At 37.2% G+C, this 14,168-nt stretch overlaps 1 protein-coding gene across 1 annotated transcript in view; it reads left to right on the top strand.

Annotated features, from left to right (window-relative positions):
- Positions 1–14,168, top strand: part of LOC137394103 (dystonin-like) — a 77,809-nt gene that overhangs the window by 43,739 nt on the left and 19,902 nt on the right. Inside the window, exons 39-50 of the mRNA XM_068080822.1 lie at positions 95–226; positions 1,456–1,662; positions 3,577–3,805; positions 5,217–5,443; positions 6,654–6,900; positions 7,494–7,744; positions 8,486–8,653; positions 9,533–9,859; positions 10,674–10,871; positions 11,523–11,785; positions 12,092–12,284; positions 13,148–13,317. Of these exons, the coding sequence (XP_067936923.1) occupies positions 95–226; positions 1,456–1,662; positions 3,577–3,805; positions 5,217–5,443; positions 6,654–6,900; positions 7,494–7,744; positions 8,486–8,653; positions 9,533–9,859; positions 10,674–10,871; positions 11,523–11,785; positions 12,092–12,284; positions 13,148–13,317 (2,612 nt within the window). The remainder of the gene's footprint in view (positions 1–94; positions 227–1,455; positions 1,663–3,576; positions 3,806–5,216; positions 5,444–6,653; positions 6,901–7,493; positions 7,745–8,485; positions 8,654–9,532; positions 9,860–10,673; positions 10,872–11,522; positions 11,786–12,091; positions 12,285–13,147; positions 13,318–14,168) is intronic.

Below are 14,168 nucleotides of genomic sequence, written 5' to 3'. Positions count from 1 at the left end.
AGCTAATATTTTGTAAACGACCACAAACAGGTGGTTAGCTATCAGTTAATCAACCAGCTAGCAGGTAGTCAACCAATGCTATTAACATTTGTAGATTGTTCCTTTGGCATCCCAGTTCAAAGACTTGCACGATGATCTCTGCGAGTGGCTCGACCAAGCTGAGGGAGAGATACAGGAGAAAGCTGTCACGCCAGACCAAATCCAACAGCGACAACAGGCTAACAGGGTCAGTAATTACTGCAGAAAATAAGAACACCGTTCACTATTTATTGTTGGTGGTTCAGTCGTGTGTAATGCATTGCTCTAGTAATTCTCGCTTTCACAATTTACAATGGGCCCTCTCCAAATATTTATCTTTCAAGTTGCTCCTCTAAAGGGTGTGAGACTGATAGAATTACTGACAGTTTTATTGTGAATGCTGCTGTTGGATTTGAGCATTAACCGTGTGTGGGCAGGGGACACATGACGAATACTCTGGCTATATAAGTCAGTATGCCCAAGGCAGGTGACACATGACGAATACTCTGGCTATATAAGTCAGTATGCCCAGGGCAGGTGACACATGACAAATACTCTGGCTATATAAGTCAGTCTCTACAAATGCAACTCTCCATCAGCTACTCAAGCAACAATATAGAGTGCTCAATTTTAAGTTGTTTAACATGCTGAAAAAAGTGTCACAGTGCAGATAAAGTTTATCCTCATTGGTCCATAAACCTAAGACATGAACAACATTTATGGCTGATAAATAGCGAGTTGTCCCTTTTTCAGTGTGTCATTTTTTTGGTATTTTACCTGTTCTAATAGTAGGAGTTTCTGCGTGAGCTGTTTGCTCTATCAGAAATTACAAGTTCATCTTTGTAAAAATTCTAAAAGAGGTACTTGATAATTATTTTTAGACTTGACTACGTTAGCCAATGTACAACAAGTTGTGGCATTCTTGAGAAATAATGATTTCATATAAATGCATATTGAGCAAGTGTACTCATTAGTGGATCAGTACATTGCCCTTTCCTGAACATGAGTGCCTTGAATTACCTGCCTATAATTATAGTCACCATTTTAGTATTGACCCTAATCACATGCTGGCTACTGTTGTGTATATGCCTTCAATTATAAACTAAGTATATATATATATATATATATATATATATATATATATATATATATATATATATATATATACATGTATATATGAGTCACTGTATATCAAAACAGAGTATTAATTGTTTTACTGATGCTTTTTGAAAAAATTAAAAAGCACAAAATAGCAGTTTTCAATAAATAAAGGACATTGCTCGCAGGCTCGGGTGCTGGTATAGTCCTCCTATCGTTATGATTAGAACCGGTCTATACATTGATTTGGTCTTATAATATTTACCCTTGTGTTGAAACCTAGCCAATAGCTACATTCAACTTGGTTTTATTCAGTAACAAAAATCTTATCTCTTTCAGGCTCTTGCACAAGAAGTCACCGATCAGAAGCCATTTGTTGACCGCCTCGCCAAAGTTGGGCCAAACCTCGCACGCCTTTGCAGTAGTATAGAAGCTGGAGATGTGAATAAAAAGTTAGAGAAGGCGCTGGACCGTTATCAGAATCTAAAAACAGCTGTCAAAGGTCAATCAGCTGAGCTGAAGGAGAAGGACGCTCATGCGCAAAAGGTACTTGGCCTTTGTAAGGTCGATTACTTGACTTGTTGTTTCACTTTGATCGTAAACATCTGTACATTAATATGCTGTGTGGAAGAGTTTAGGTTAAGCGATTCTTTTACAAACAATGATTATAGTTGTTATCACGTGTTCGTATCACTTCCAATTTTCCTTAAAAGTTATTCCATTAGCCATTAAGGTGGTGGCTTAATGGTGGTGGCGTGTTCTCCCATTTCTCTCTGGCATATCATGTTCAACTCCTAACCTTGCTGATCCTTTTGAAAGCTTAGTTTATATTGGCATCTGCTTATAATGAGTAGCCTAAGCGATAGCAGATTGTATAATATATGTTTATAATTAGCCGTGGTCAAGTTGACCATGTAGTTAAGGTGAAGGACTAGATAGTTTTTTGAGATAATGCATATGAAATTCATCCTTGGTACATATGAATATCATTCTTAGTGCATATGAATATCATCCTTGGGGCATATGTATATCATCTTTTGTGCGTATGAATATCATCTTTAGTGCATATGAATATCATCTTTAGTGCATATGGATATCATCTTTAGTGCATATGAATATCATCCTTGGAGCATATGAATATCATCCTTGGGGCATATGAATATCATCTTTAGTGCATATGAATATCATCTTTAGTGCGTATGAATATCATCTTTAGTTCATATGAATATCATCCTTGGGGCATATGAATATCATTCTTAGTGCATATGTATATCATCTTTTGTGCGTATGAATATCATCTTTAGTGCGTATGAATATCATCTTTAGTGCATATGAATATCATCTTTAGTGCATATGGATATCATCTTTAGTGCATATGAATATCATCCTTGGAGCATATGAATATCATCCTTGGGGCATATGAATATCATCTTTAGTGCATATGAATATCATCTTTAGTGCATATGGATATCATCTTTAGTGCATATGAATATCATCCTTGGGGCATATGAATATCATGCTTGGTGCATATGAATATCATCTTTAGTGCATATGAATGGATTTGCCATAGTTTACATTTATATATATAAATCTCAAAGTTTGTCTGTCGGTATGTACTTCGGTATGTACTTCGGTATGTACTTCGACATGTACTTCGGTATTTACTTCGGTATGTACTTCGGTATTTACTTCGGTATGTACTTCGGTATGTACTTCGACATGTACTTCGGTATTTACTTCGGTATGTACTTCGGTATTTACTTCAGTATGTACTTTGGCATGTACTTCGACATGTACTTCGGTATTTACTTCGGTATGTACTTCGGTATGTACTTCGGTATTTACTTCGGTATGTACTTCGGTATTTACTTCGGTATGTACTTCAACATGTACTTCGGTATTTACTTCGGTATGTACTTCGGTATGTACTTCAGTATATACTTCGGTGTGTGCTTCAGTATGTACTTCGATATGTAGTTCGGTATGTACTTTGGTATGTACTTCGGCATGTACTTCGGTATTTATTTCGGCATGTACTTTGGCATGTACTTCGGTATGTGCTTCGGTATGTACTTCGGTATGTACTTCGACATGTACTTCGGTATTTACTTCGGTATGTACTTCAGTATGTACTTCGACATGTACTTCAGTATTTACTTCGGTATATACTTCGGTATGTATTTCGGTATGTACTTGTATAGTTGTTTTATTTTGTTTCCTAACTTATTGACCTGCACAAAGCATTTTCCTCATGATATGAAGTTTGAAAGTTACAGTTGTTTGACAAAGACTTTTATTGCTCGGGCAATGCCGGGCATTCACCTAGTACATGTATAATTATGCAACGGAAGAGTCAGCTCAATGTGAAACTTAATTGTATTTTTAAGTTTGAAAGCGTCATATAAGTCAAGTTGTCAAAAAATAGATTTCCTATCGATTTTGAAGCCTTTGTTTTTTTAGTTTACTGAGACTGTAGAAGACTTCATCTCAGACCTGCAGACCACAAAGCAAGCCGTAGTTGAAGCAGGCCCAATCGCTGCAAGGCCAAGCCAGCTTCGAGATCAACTGGATGCAAACAAAGCCTTTATAGACACGCTGGACAGGAAGCTGGGAGAGTTGGAGCTGGTAAAAGCGGATGCAGAGAAGATGATCGAGGATGCCGGAGGAATTGAGGATGACTCTGTAGTAGGTGAGTAGATGCTGGGCCAGTGACTTACCTATAACTTACCTTTAGCTCACTTATAACATTAGTTCTCAGTTCATCCTTTGCTCAATCGCGGAGATACACTACATTCCGATAAAATCTTATCGAATAATCAGACAATATTGGATGGAAAAGAAAGGAAATCCATGATGCGTGTTTAACTATATGTCCGCTCTTTCTATCAAAAGTAGCTGATTGGATGGGGATAGAGTGTCAGACCACCCACAGCCAACAACATCTTCCATTTATTACTGTTTGATCAAGTCTATAGTTGCAAAAGTCATTTTTTAAGTATAGTTGTTAGATTTATGCTACGATTCTAATATACTATGTACATAGAGTATAACGCGCCTAGCTAAGCATATAACGCGCATTGCGTATAGTATTATTTTCAAGGCTGTTGAAAAGGCATGAATGAGAATAAACACAAGTCATTACAAAAATTACAGCAAGAATTGAAATACATTCTTTTGTTATTATAATTTATGACGATTTGCCACGACATCATACGTATGCTCAAAGATAGATAACTCCTATTATTTTTTTCTCCACATTTTTGTCCTTTCGGATCCAGCTCAATAAGGCTATTAAAAATTGAGTTTTATTGGTTTAATTGGCTGTTTATTACCAATTTATTGGTTTAATTGGCTGTTTACTACCAATTTATTGGTTTAATTGGCTGTTTACTACCAATTTATTGGTTTAATTGGCTGTTAACTACCAATTTATTGGTTTAATTGGCTGTTTACTACCAATTTATTGGTTTAATTGGCTGTTTACTACCAATTTATTGGTTTAATTGGCTGTTTACTACCAATTTATTGGTTTAATTGGCTGTTTACTACCAATTTATTGGTTTAATTGGCTGTTAACTACCAATTTATTGGTTTAATTGGCTGTTTACTACCAATTTATTGGTTTAATTGGCTGTTTACTACCAATTTATTGGTTTAATTAGCTGTTAACTACCAATTTATTGGTTTAATTGGCTGTTTACTACCAATTTATTGGTTTAATTGGCTGTTAACTACCAATTTATTGGTTTAATTGGCTGTTTACTACCAATTTATTGGTTTAATTGGCTGTTTACTACCAATTTATTGGTTTAATTGGCTGTTTTCTACCAATTTATTGGTTTAATTGGCTGTTTACTACCAATTTATTGGTTTAATTGGCTGTTTACTACCAATTTATTGGTTTAATTAGCTGTTAACTACCAATTTATTGGTTTAATTGGCTGTTTACTACCAATTTATTGGTTTAATTGGCTGTTTACTACCAATTTCCTTAGAGATGCCAGCTTTTGCAATTTTGTCATTTTGTTTATTAGAAAAGGTTTAGAGTGTAGTTTGAAATTTTTTCCTTCACCGTGTTGATTCATTTATGTTTTTAACAGCGCTAAAACAAAAGATATCCGATCTCTCCAAAATGTATAATGATGTAAAAAAGGCGACGGGAGAAAGAAACAAAGCACTGGAAACTACTCTGAATGTCTCGGAAGACTTTTGGACTGGTTTGGATGATGTAAGGTTTCAACTGCAAGAAGTTGGAGGATCTTTAGAAACTCAAGACAAACCAGCTTTAGATGCAGATCATTTGAGAGAGCAACAGGAAGCGATGCAGGTTAGCAGCCTTCTAGTGAACTAATTCTGCATTAAGGGGTAACAGTTATATCTGTTTGTCAGGATTGAAGGTAAGAAACTGTTCAAGTTTACATGGATAGCCAGTAACCCAATAAAACTGGGTTTTCAACTAGTATCACTACATAATGAGGTTGTTCACTCACCTGTACTCTTCCGTTTGACCCTCCTGCACTCCTGTGTTCCCATTTTAGTGGTCATGAAAATATAATGAATGAGAGACCTTTTCTTTCTGAAAGCGTAGGTTGCGTACCCACTTTTGTAAATACAGGTTTGCGTCGACTCACAATCACTCACAATGTGACTTACATCGGACCTACTTTGCGATGATCGCAACCACAATTTATAATATTTTTATAATATAAATAGGATTTCTTGATTTTTTGGTTTTTTCAAGGTAAATTTTGTTTATTTGGAAATTTGTTGAGATGTTTTTAGTCACAAGTAAAATACTGCAAATCTACATAAACTTATTACGCATTATATTACATATTATAGCCTACAGTAAAAAATAATTTTAAGAGTGATATGAATAATATCATATTTAACAATGCAGCTTACATCCAGACCGGCTTACAACCTGTTGGTCGGAACATAACCAAGTCGGAAGTCGACACAAATCTGCATTTCTGAAAGTCTAGCTCGTATGATTTGTCAGATTAGGAAAATCAGAAAAAAAAATCAAATATACATGGTATATTCAGGAGACAAGGTGGCCGAGTGGTTTAGGCGATGGACTCTAATCCATTTCTCTCTGGGAGCGTGGGTTCAATGCCCATCCTTGTCGGAAACATTTTACCAATAAAATAATTGAAGATTTCGAATCTGAATCAGTAAATAAGGTGGTTGAGTTGCCAAGGCAACAATGGATATGGTAGTTGAGTGGTTACGGCAATCGACCAATAATCCATTTCTCTCTAGGACTGGGAGATTCAAAGACCATTCTTGTCAGAGTGTTTGTGAAGTTCATCTAGTACTGCTTATTAATAACAGTTGATCAATAGTAAACATTGTAAAGATGTTCAAAAGCTATAGATTGAAGCAAAGTATAGTTTTTAATCCTATATTTATGGAAATTTCACCCATTTAGATCAACTTCCAAAAGTAATAATATTCACAATCGGAGCTACAGTATATTGGAAAACCAGGCTATTATCATGATTCATGTCGTAACAGTTTTCATTTTTTGACAGAGTCTGAAGACGCAACTAGAAGAGATGGAGGAGGATATGGCACGAGTTTATGAAAAGGCTGATAAACTGACGACTTTAGTCGGAGAAAGTGAACAGCCAGTGGTTACTACAAGTATGACCGGAGTCAGCGCCGAGTACAACACACTCAAGGAGTCTTGCAAAGACAGACAACAGCAGCTTCAGTCGGCTCTACACGAAACTGACAAGTTTCAGGAAGAGCTCGTCGGCATCCTCAATTGGCTGCAAGGTAGAATCGAAGACCTTCGGTGATGTGTAACGCTTGTCACATTGCTGGCAGTCCAAACGTTGAATAAAGTCGTGGACCTGTTATTGGTTAACAACCAGTTGTACCGAGGTGACACGCCATAGTTCACACAATAGAGCTAATTCCTCAAATTTTGAGTTAGCTCATTGTATAGTTCAATATTAATTGTTTAAATATTTCTGTGTTATGTAAGTCAGAGGATATGACTAAGGAACAAAGTTTAAATCGTCAGTAAAAAGATGGAAAGTATAATTTCACATAATTTATGTTTCAATTAGTTTATTTATTATAGGCCAGAAAGAGCTTATCTCTATTGTGTCCCCAAACTGTCATTAAATGTTTTCTACTGCGATTAAATGAAAAGGAAGACGTTTCGTCTTACGAGGACAACGAGATCTACAAAATACTTTTTCTACTAACTACTAATAAGAGTTTAGATCAGATTTCATCTCTTCGGTTGTTCAGAGACAGAGTTTATTTGTTCCGAGGCAATATTAAAAACTCAGTAAAGATTAAATACACTAAAGCTCAGCGATACGATTATCTAGTGCAAACTGCCGTGTTTCTCAATGCAGGCAAGGAGGAGAAACTGGCTAGCCTTGGGTCAGTGCCAGGAGATACAAAGTCTGTAAAGGCGCAGATAGAGTCTCTTAAGGACTACACGGCTGATGTAAATGACAAGTACTTAGAGGTGGAAGCTCTCAATCAGCGAGCCACAGGCATGGTCAGTGACAGACCTGACTCGGTGGCCCAGGTAGTCAAGCAACCAATGGCTGAGGTGAACAAGAGGTGGAAGTCTTTACTTGATGGAATTGGGCAGCGCAAGGTAATCTCATGAGTTTTTTGACATTCTTCTTGGTGATAGATATTAAAAACACTGCATCAGCATTTTAAAAACTTCACTTGGCAACCGTTTGTTTGGTTTGAATTTCAGTCAAATCAGACCTCGATGTTTGACCATAATTCATTCTGGAAGACTCATCGAAAAGCAATTTGTTCAAAATCTGAACCATTTTTTCCATTATAATTAGGAAATAATTTTAATCTGTTCCAAGTCTAGGAAACAACTTCTTTTGCACCTTTTTACTAGCTTACACCGTAAGCTGTATACACATGTAATAAGAGATTATATGTAAAATACAGTGTTTGTCTCATAAATTCTACGAGCAGACTAGACTAGGTTGGGGAATGTACTGTCCCGCTGTATCCATAGAAACTCGTACCCCACCCTTATTTACTTTGTGTTTTTGTGTACTCAATATGATAAATAAAGTTTAAAAATAAACTACATGTTGTATTTTAATAAAATAAATCCCATCTAAGATAACGAAAAAAACAAACATTCCTAGTTGTAGTTATAATAGTTATATTTAATTATAGTTATAGGCTATGTTACGGTTATAATCTAATAAAACTCTAACGTATATTCATTATATTTTTCATTAATCGGACTTCTTTTCAACGTAGAACATAAATACTTTCTTGTGTGTGATAATCTGAATTGTAAGTTGTCTTACTTCTACCCTTCGTATCCTCACACTTATTTATTGTTCAATAAAACTTCCAGACGAAGTTACAAAATGCGCTGTTGAGTCTGGGGCAGTTCCAAGCCGCTGTTGCTGAGCTCACTCAATGGTTAGAGAGAACAGAGAAGATTCTGGCAGAGGAAGATCTGCCTCAGCCCCTTGTTTGCGGAGACCCTAAGATCATAGAGATTGAGCTCGCCAAACACAAGGTATGAAAGGCTGTTGGCGGATTTGACTGTCTAATTAGGTATCTAGTCTTGTGTGTAGTTGGTCAGTGGTTTCTATTCAATGTGAACATACCTTGAACAACGGTAGAACACAAATAGGTTGTGCTACAGAAAACTGTGATGTTAATGCTATTCGTATTGAAGCTAAACTATTTCTCTTTCTAACATTTACAAGTGATAATCACAGCTGCACCTCAATAATAACTCTATATGTATGTTTCTTTTGTTTATCATTGCAAGCAAAAATGTTTCATAGGTCCTTGATAGAGATCGTTTTAGTTAATATTTGATAGTGGATATTTTATCGTTAATGCTTTTATAAAATATTAATGTAGATTCAGCCTTAGCTCTCTTTTGTCATTACTATACATGTACATGCAAACTGCGACTGATAACTTGTGTAGACATTCTTAGCAGCCTTTTATTAACCTTGTGTGGTTGATTTCACTAGGGATACTTTCATGGTTTGAGAAATTTAAGAAGCAACAGGGCGACACCAAAAAAGTTTAGTTAATTTGGGCCTCTAATTTATCTGGCAATTACAGTATTATTGTATTATAGTTTTGTGGTTATGTCTATCTGCCAATGAGAATCTTGAAAAACCAGGCTGTTCACTTAGCTAATTCATCAATCAGGAAACCTTTAGTAATGAAAACTGCAAGGTCATCAGGAGGTAACAGAGCTTGAACCCGATGTTCTCCCTACTAACTAGCATTCCTAGTCATGTTCAGCAATGCTACACTCTTAAAATGCAAATTCATTCACAATCGATACTTAAGCTGAGTGAGAGTACAAGTTCAGTGACGTCAGATGTTGCTGATGCTGAGCTGGCAGCTCTTAGTCTGATCATTTTTTGTCCAGATTTTGCTCAACGATGTCCGGAGTCACCAGAGTTCCATAGACCAAGTGAATGTGGCAGGACAGCAGGTTATCAGCAGTGAGGGCGGGGCTGAAGCCTCCACCACTCGAGAAGACCTGGATCAGCTTAACCAGAGATGGGAGGCTGTGCTGAGTAAAACTAAAAACTGGCAGTTGAACTTGGAAGATGCATTACGAGAAGCCCTCGAATATCAGTCATCTTTGAATGATATGGTACAGAGGCTAAGTGAGATAGACGGTCAGCTGAGCATGTCTAAGCTCGTAGGAGGTCTGCCTGAGACAGCCAAGGAACAGCTAGAGGAGTTCATGGTAATCTATTACAACAACTGTCTATATATGGCATAGCAAGTCCTAATTCATATCCGTATGTATTACAACAACTGTCTATATATGGCATAGCAAGTCCTAATTCATATCCGTATGTATTACAACAACTGTCTATGTATGGCATAGCAAGTCCTAATTCATATACGTATGTATTACAACAACTGTCTATGTATGGCATAGCAAGTCCTAATTCATATATGTGTGTATTACAACAACTGTCTATGTATGGCATAGCAAGTCCTAATTTATATACATATGTATTACAACAACTGTCTATGTATGGCATAGCAAGTCCTAATTTATATACGTATGTATTACAACAACTGTATGTATGGCATAGCAAGTCCTAATTTATATACGTATGTGTTACAACTATTTATGTATGGTATGAATGGTATGTAATGTGTGAATTATCATATTGATCATTCAAAAGATCATTGACTACTGTTGGATCAAAGAAAGTTTTATATTTTCATTAGGAACGTCTAGTTGCACACAGACTTTTTTTCCTTCAGTTATTTTAAGTATGGATCCCACTTTCGTATTTCTTTAGCTTATAGCATAACGCACTGCCTCCTCAAATAATCGGTTCACATCGTAGCTCATAAATAAATACATTGCCAACAATATTTAGGACTTGATAACGTGTCTATCCTTTTTCTGTGTTACTAAGCGACATCATTATCAGCTTCTGCCAAAAATGGCATAAATCTCAATTGTCCACTGAAACAATAAAAGACATTTATGTCATTTTCCCAGCAAGATGGTTAAAGCTTTGATATTTTGACTCATTCAGGCCACATACAACGAGTTGGAGCAGGCTCAACCTAAAGTGGCCCAGCTGATTCAAGACGGTGATGATTTGCTAGAAAAGGGTAATGAGGTGTCAGCCCAGTCCCTCCAACAGAACCTAGATAACTTGAAGACACGCTGGGATCTGGTTACTAACAGAGCTACTGAAAAGAAAGCTCAACTTGAAAATGCGCTACAGCAGGTATGCTGATTGGCCAGCACCCCCCTTCAGTTGAAAAAGTCATTGTTATGCATTCATTGAGTTTACGTTATGCCTATTAGGAACTTCTAAAATTCTCAGTTAAAACTCGGTTTTCATTTCCTCATCAAGCTATGTTATGTGATTGAGTGGAAGGAAGCAATTAAGTAAATAACTAACATGCTGTTAGTATACATTTTGTTAACAGTGATTTCATTATCTACACGAAGAAAGGGTTAATTGCAGCCTATCACTATGATGGCTAGTAGTATTAGTGCTATTAAGGAAAATGTTATTTGTTAAAACTACTGTTTTGCATCATTCGGTTCTCATCTACAAAAATACCTCCAAACTGATTATATTGCCAGACCTATATCACTCAGTTTTTACCACTAAAACTGTTTCTAGAGAAAAAGAATTGCTGCCATCGTATGGTTTGTGGAGACGCTGTCCTATGTAAGCTCATAGTTTCACAGTTTGTCTAGACAAAGGTTCACCCTTCAACTTGTTGACATTATATTTCAATATGTAATGGCAAACGTCAACTATTTCGGCAATTATTAGCAACTCTATTGAGTTGTTATGTATAGTTTTTGTTTTATTAGCTTCAAAGTATGACTAATACAATCATTTCTTATGTTTCTCATAATCTAGGCTGAAAGCTTCCATGAGGATCAGGCGAGTTTTGTCAACTGGCTGACAGCGACAGAAAAGGCATTAGACAAGCAGAAAGTTCCGGGTTGTACATTGGACACAATGCAGACACAGATAGCCGAACATAAAGACCTCTCACACGACGTTGCGGAGCACAAAGAGAGAGCGCAGGCTCTGGACAAAACCAGCATACACCTCCGCTACTTTAGCCACAAGTCTGATGCAACTCTCATCAAGAATACAGCCCTCAACATTCAGCATAGGTTGGTAGTTGCAGGTTTATCCTCTCCCGGCTGTAAAACTGCTATTAAGGTCAGGCATGCGTATTGTTCAGCTGCTTGCAGGTTGCTCTTGATTGGACAAAGATTGACTCTTGTTTTTTGTTTGATTAACAGTTGTTCTAGTCTTTTGTCTAACTCAATATTGTTACTGCTTGCACTGCTTTTTCCGACTTCATTGCCGTCAGCATGTCAGAATTAATAGTCTTGATGCACAGTTTACTCGCTGGTTTGACCTGCACATCTATATAGTTTCATTCTGAGAAGACTCAACCAAGCACTTCGTTGCAGGTGGGACAAGATTCTCTCCCGTCTCGCTGAGAGATCTCGAGCTTTAGATCGAGGGTTAAAGGATGCTAAGTCATTTAATGACTACTGGACAGATCTTTGTCAGTGGTTGGATAACTCCGACCAGCTGTTGGAGAGCGGACAATTCTCTACGAATGATGCTGAAAAGATTAAGGGCCAGATAGTCAAGCACAAGGTATATTTACAACTAACGTAACTCACCTATTTGCAGTTTGATTCTATTAAAGGAAAAAAGGTAGTTCGATTATGCATTTAATAATGTGGGAGAAGAACGCCAGAAAATCTAGTCAAAAAATTGTATCGTCAAACATCATAAAATCTTGAAAGTTATGCGCCGATTTAAAGTTGTGGTCTTTTTAAGGTTTGATGTTTGCTACAAGGTTTGCTCAATCATAAAACCATTATTTAATAATTACTAAACAGTTTCTATAAAGCTATTTTCATCGCTTGATCAATGATGTTTTGGTGTAGAATTGATATTAAAATTCATATTCAATTGTCTGTTATTCGGGTATGCATGTGTCGACACGCTGCCACATACGATTGGTAAAAAGCTGCTCCTTGACTGACGACAAACTCTGGTGACTTATGCAAACAAGGGTGTCTCACGAGACAAGTTATTAGTTTGCAAGGGTCCTAGGTTGTTTTACTCTGAAAATTTTGGAGTTGTACTTCTATTGTAGTTACTTCTTTTTAAAGCTTTCAGCTTAAAGCTGATCATCAGCAAGCGGTAACACAGGTGAACAGTTAGGGTGATGGGCTCACTGCCTGTTTCCTTGTACAAATGAGAGGCTTCACAGGGCACTTTTTTCAACGACATTCAAGAAGGTCTTTGATTTGTACCAGTCTTCACAAATTTTTAAGATGAACAGTTGATAGAAGCCAACCTGGCTGAGTAGCTAAGTTGGTGGTTGTATTACCATATGAACTGTTAATAATAGGCTATAGGACTGTTCTTTATCAAGCATGAACGATAAATATTGTTTGCATATTATAAATAAATATTTTATGAAATTTCTTCCAATATATTTTCTGCAGGAGTTTCAGCGGGCGCTGTCGTCAAAGCAGCCTACATACGACCTGCTCATGCGTCAGGGAAAGGAGCTGCTTATCAAGTCAGCTGATGACAATGACACCCAGACTATTGGTGCAATGTTGACAAGCCTCAAGTCAAAATGGTCCACTGTCCTTGGCAAATCTATAGACAGGTGAGTAGTTCAGTCTATAGACATTTGGGTTGTTTAGTCTATAGACAGGTGGGTTGTGTAGTCTATAGACAGGTGGGTTGTGTAGTCTATAGATAGGTGGGTTGTGTAGTCTATAGACAGGTGAGTTGTGTAGTCTATAGACAGGTGAATCGTATAGTCTATAGACAGGTGGGTTGTGTAGTCTATAGGCAGGTGGGTTGTGTAGTCTATAGACAGGCGGGTTGTGTAGTCTGTAGACAGGTGAGTCGTGTAGTCTATAGACAGGTGAGTCGTGAAGTCTATAGACAAGTGGGTTGTGTAGTCTATAGACAGGTGGGTTGTGTAGTCTATTGACAGGTGAGTTGTGTAGTCTATAGACAGGTGAGTTGTGAAGTCTATAGACAGGTTTGTTGTGTAGTCTATAGACAGGTTGGTTGTGTAGTCTATAGATAGGTGAATTGTGTAATCTGTAGACAGGTGAGTCGTGTAGTCTATAGACAGGTGAGTCGTGAAGTCTTTAGACAAGTGGGTTGTGTAGTCTATAGACAGGTGGGTTGTGTAGTCTATAGACAGGTGAGTTGTGTAGTCTATAGACAGGTTTGTTGTGTAGTCTATAGACAGGTGAGTTGTGTAGTCTATAGATAGGTGAATTGTGTAATCTGTAGACAGGTGAGTCGTGTAGTCTATAGACAGGTGAGTCGTGAAGTCTATAGACAAGTGGGTTGTGTAGTCTATAGACAGGTGGGTTGTGTAGTCTATAGACAGGTGAGTTGTGAAGTCTATAGACAGGTTTGTTGTGTAGTCTATAGACAGGTGAGTTGTGTAGTCTATAGATAGGTGAATTGTGTAATCTGTAGACAGGTGAGTCGTGT

This window comes from Watersipora subatra, chromosome 4 (assembly GCF_963576615.1).
Source record: "Watersipora subatra chromosome 4, tzWatSuba1.1, whole genome shotgun sequence".
In the NCBI taxonomy this organism is placed as follows: Eukaryota; Metazoa; Bryozoa; class Gymnolaemata; order Cheilostomatida; family Watersiporidae; genus Watersipora; species Watersipora subatra.
This window is presented reverse-complemented; position numbering and strand designations above follow the sequence as displayed.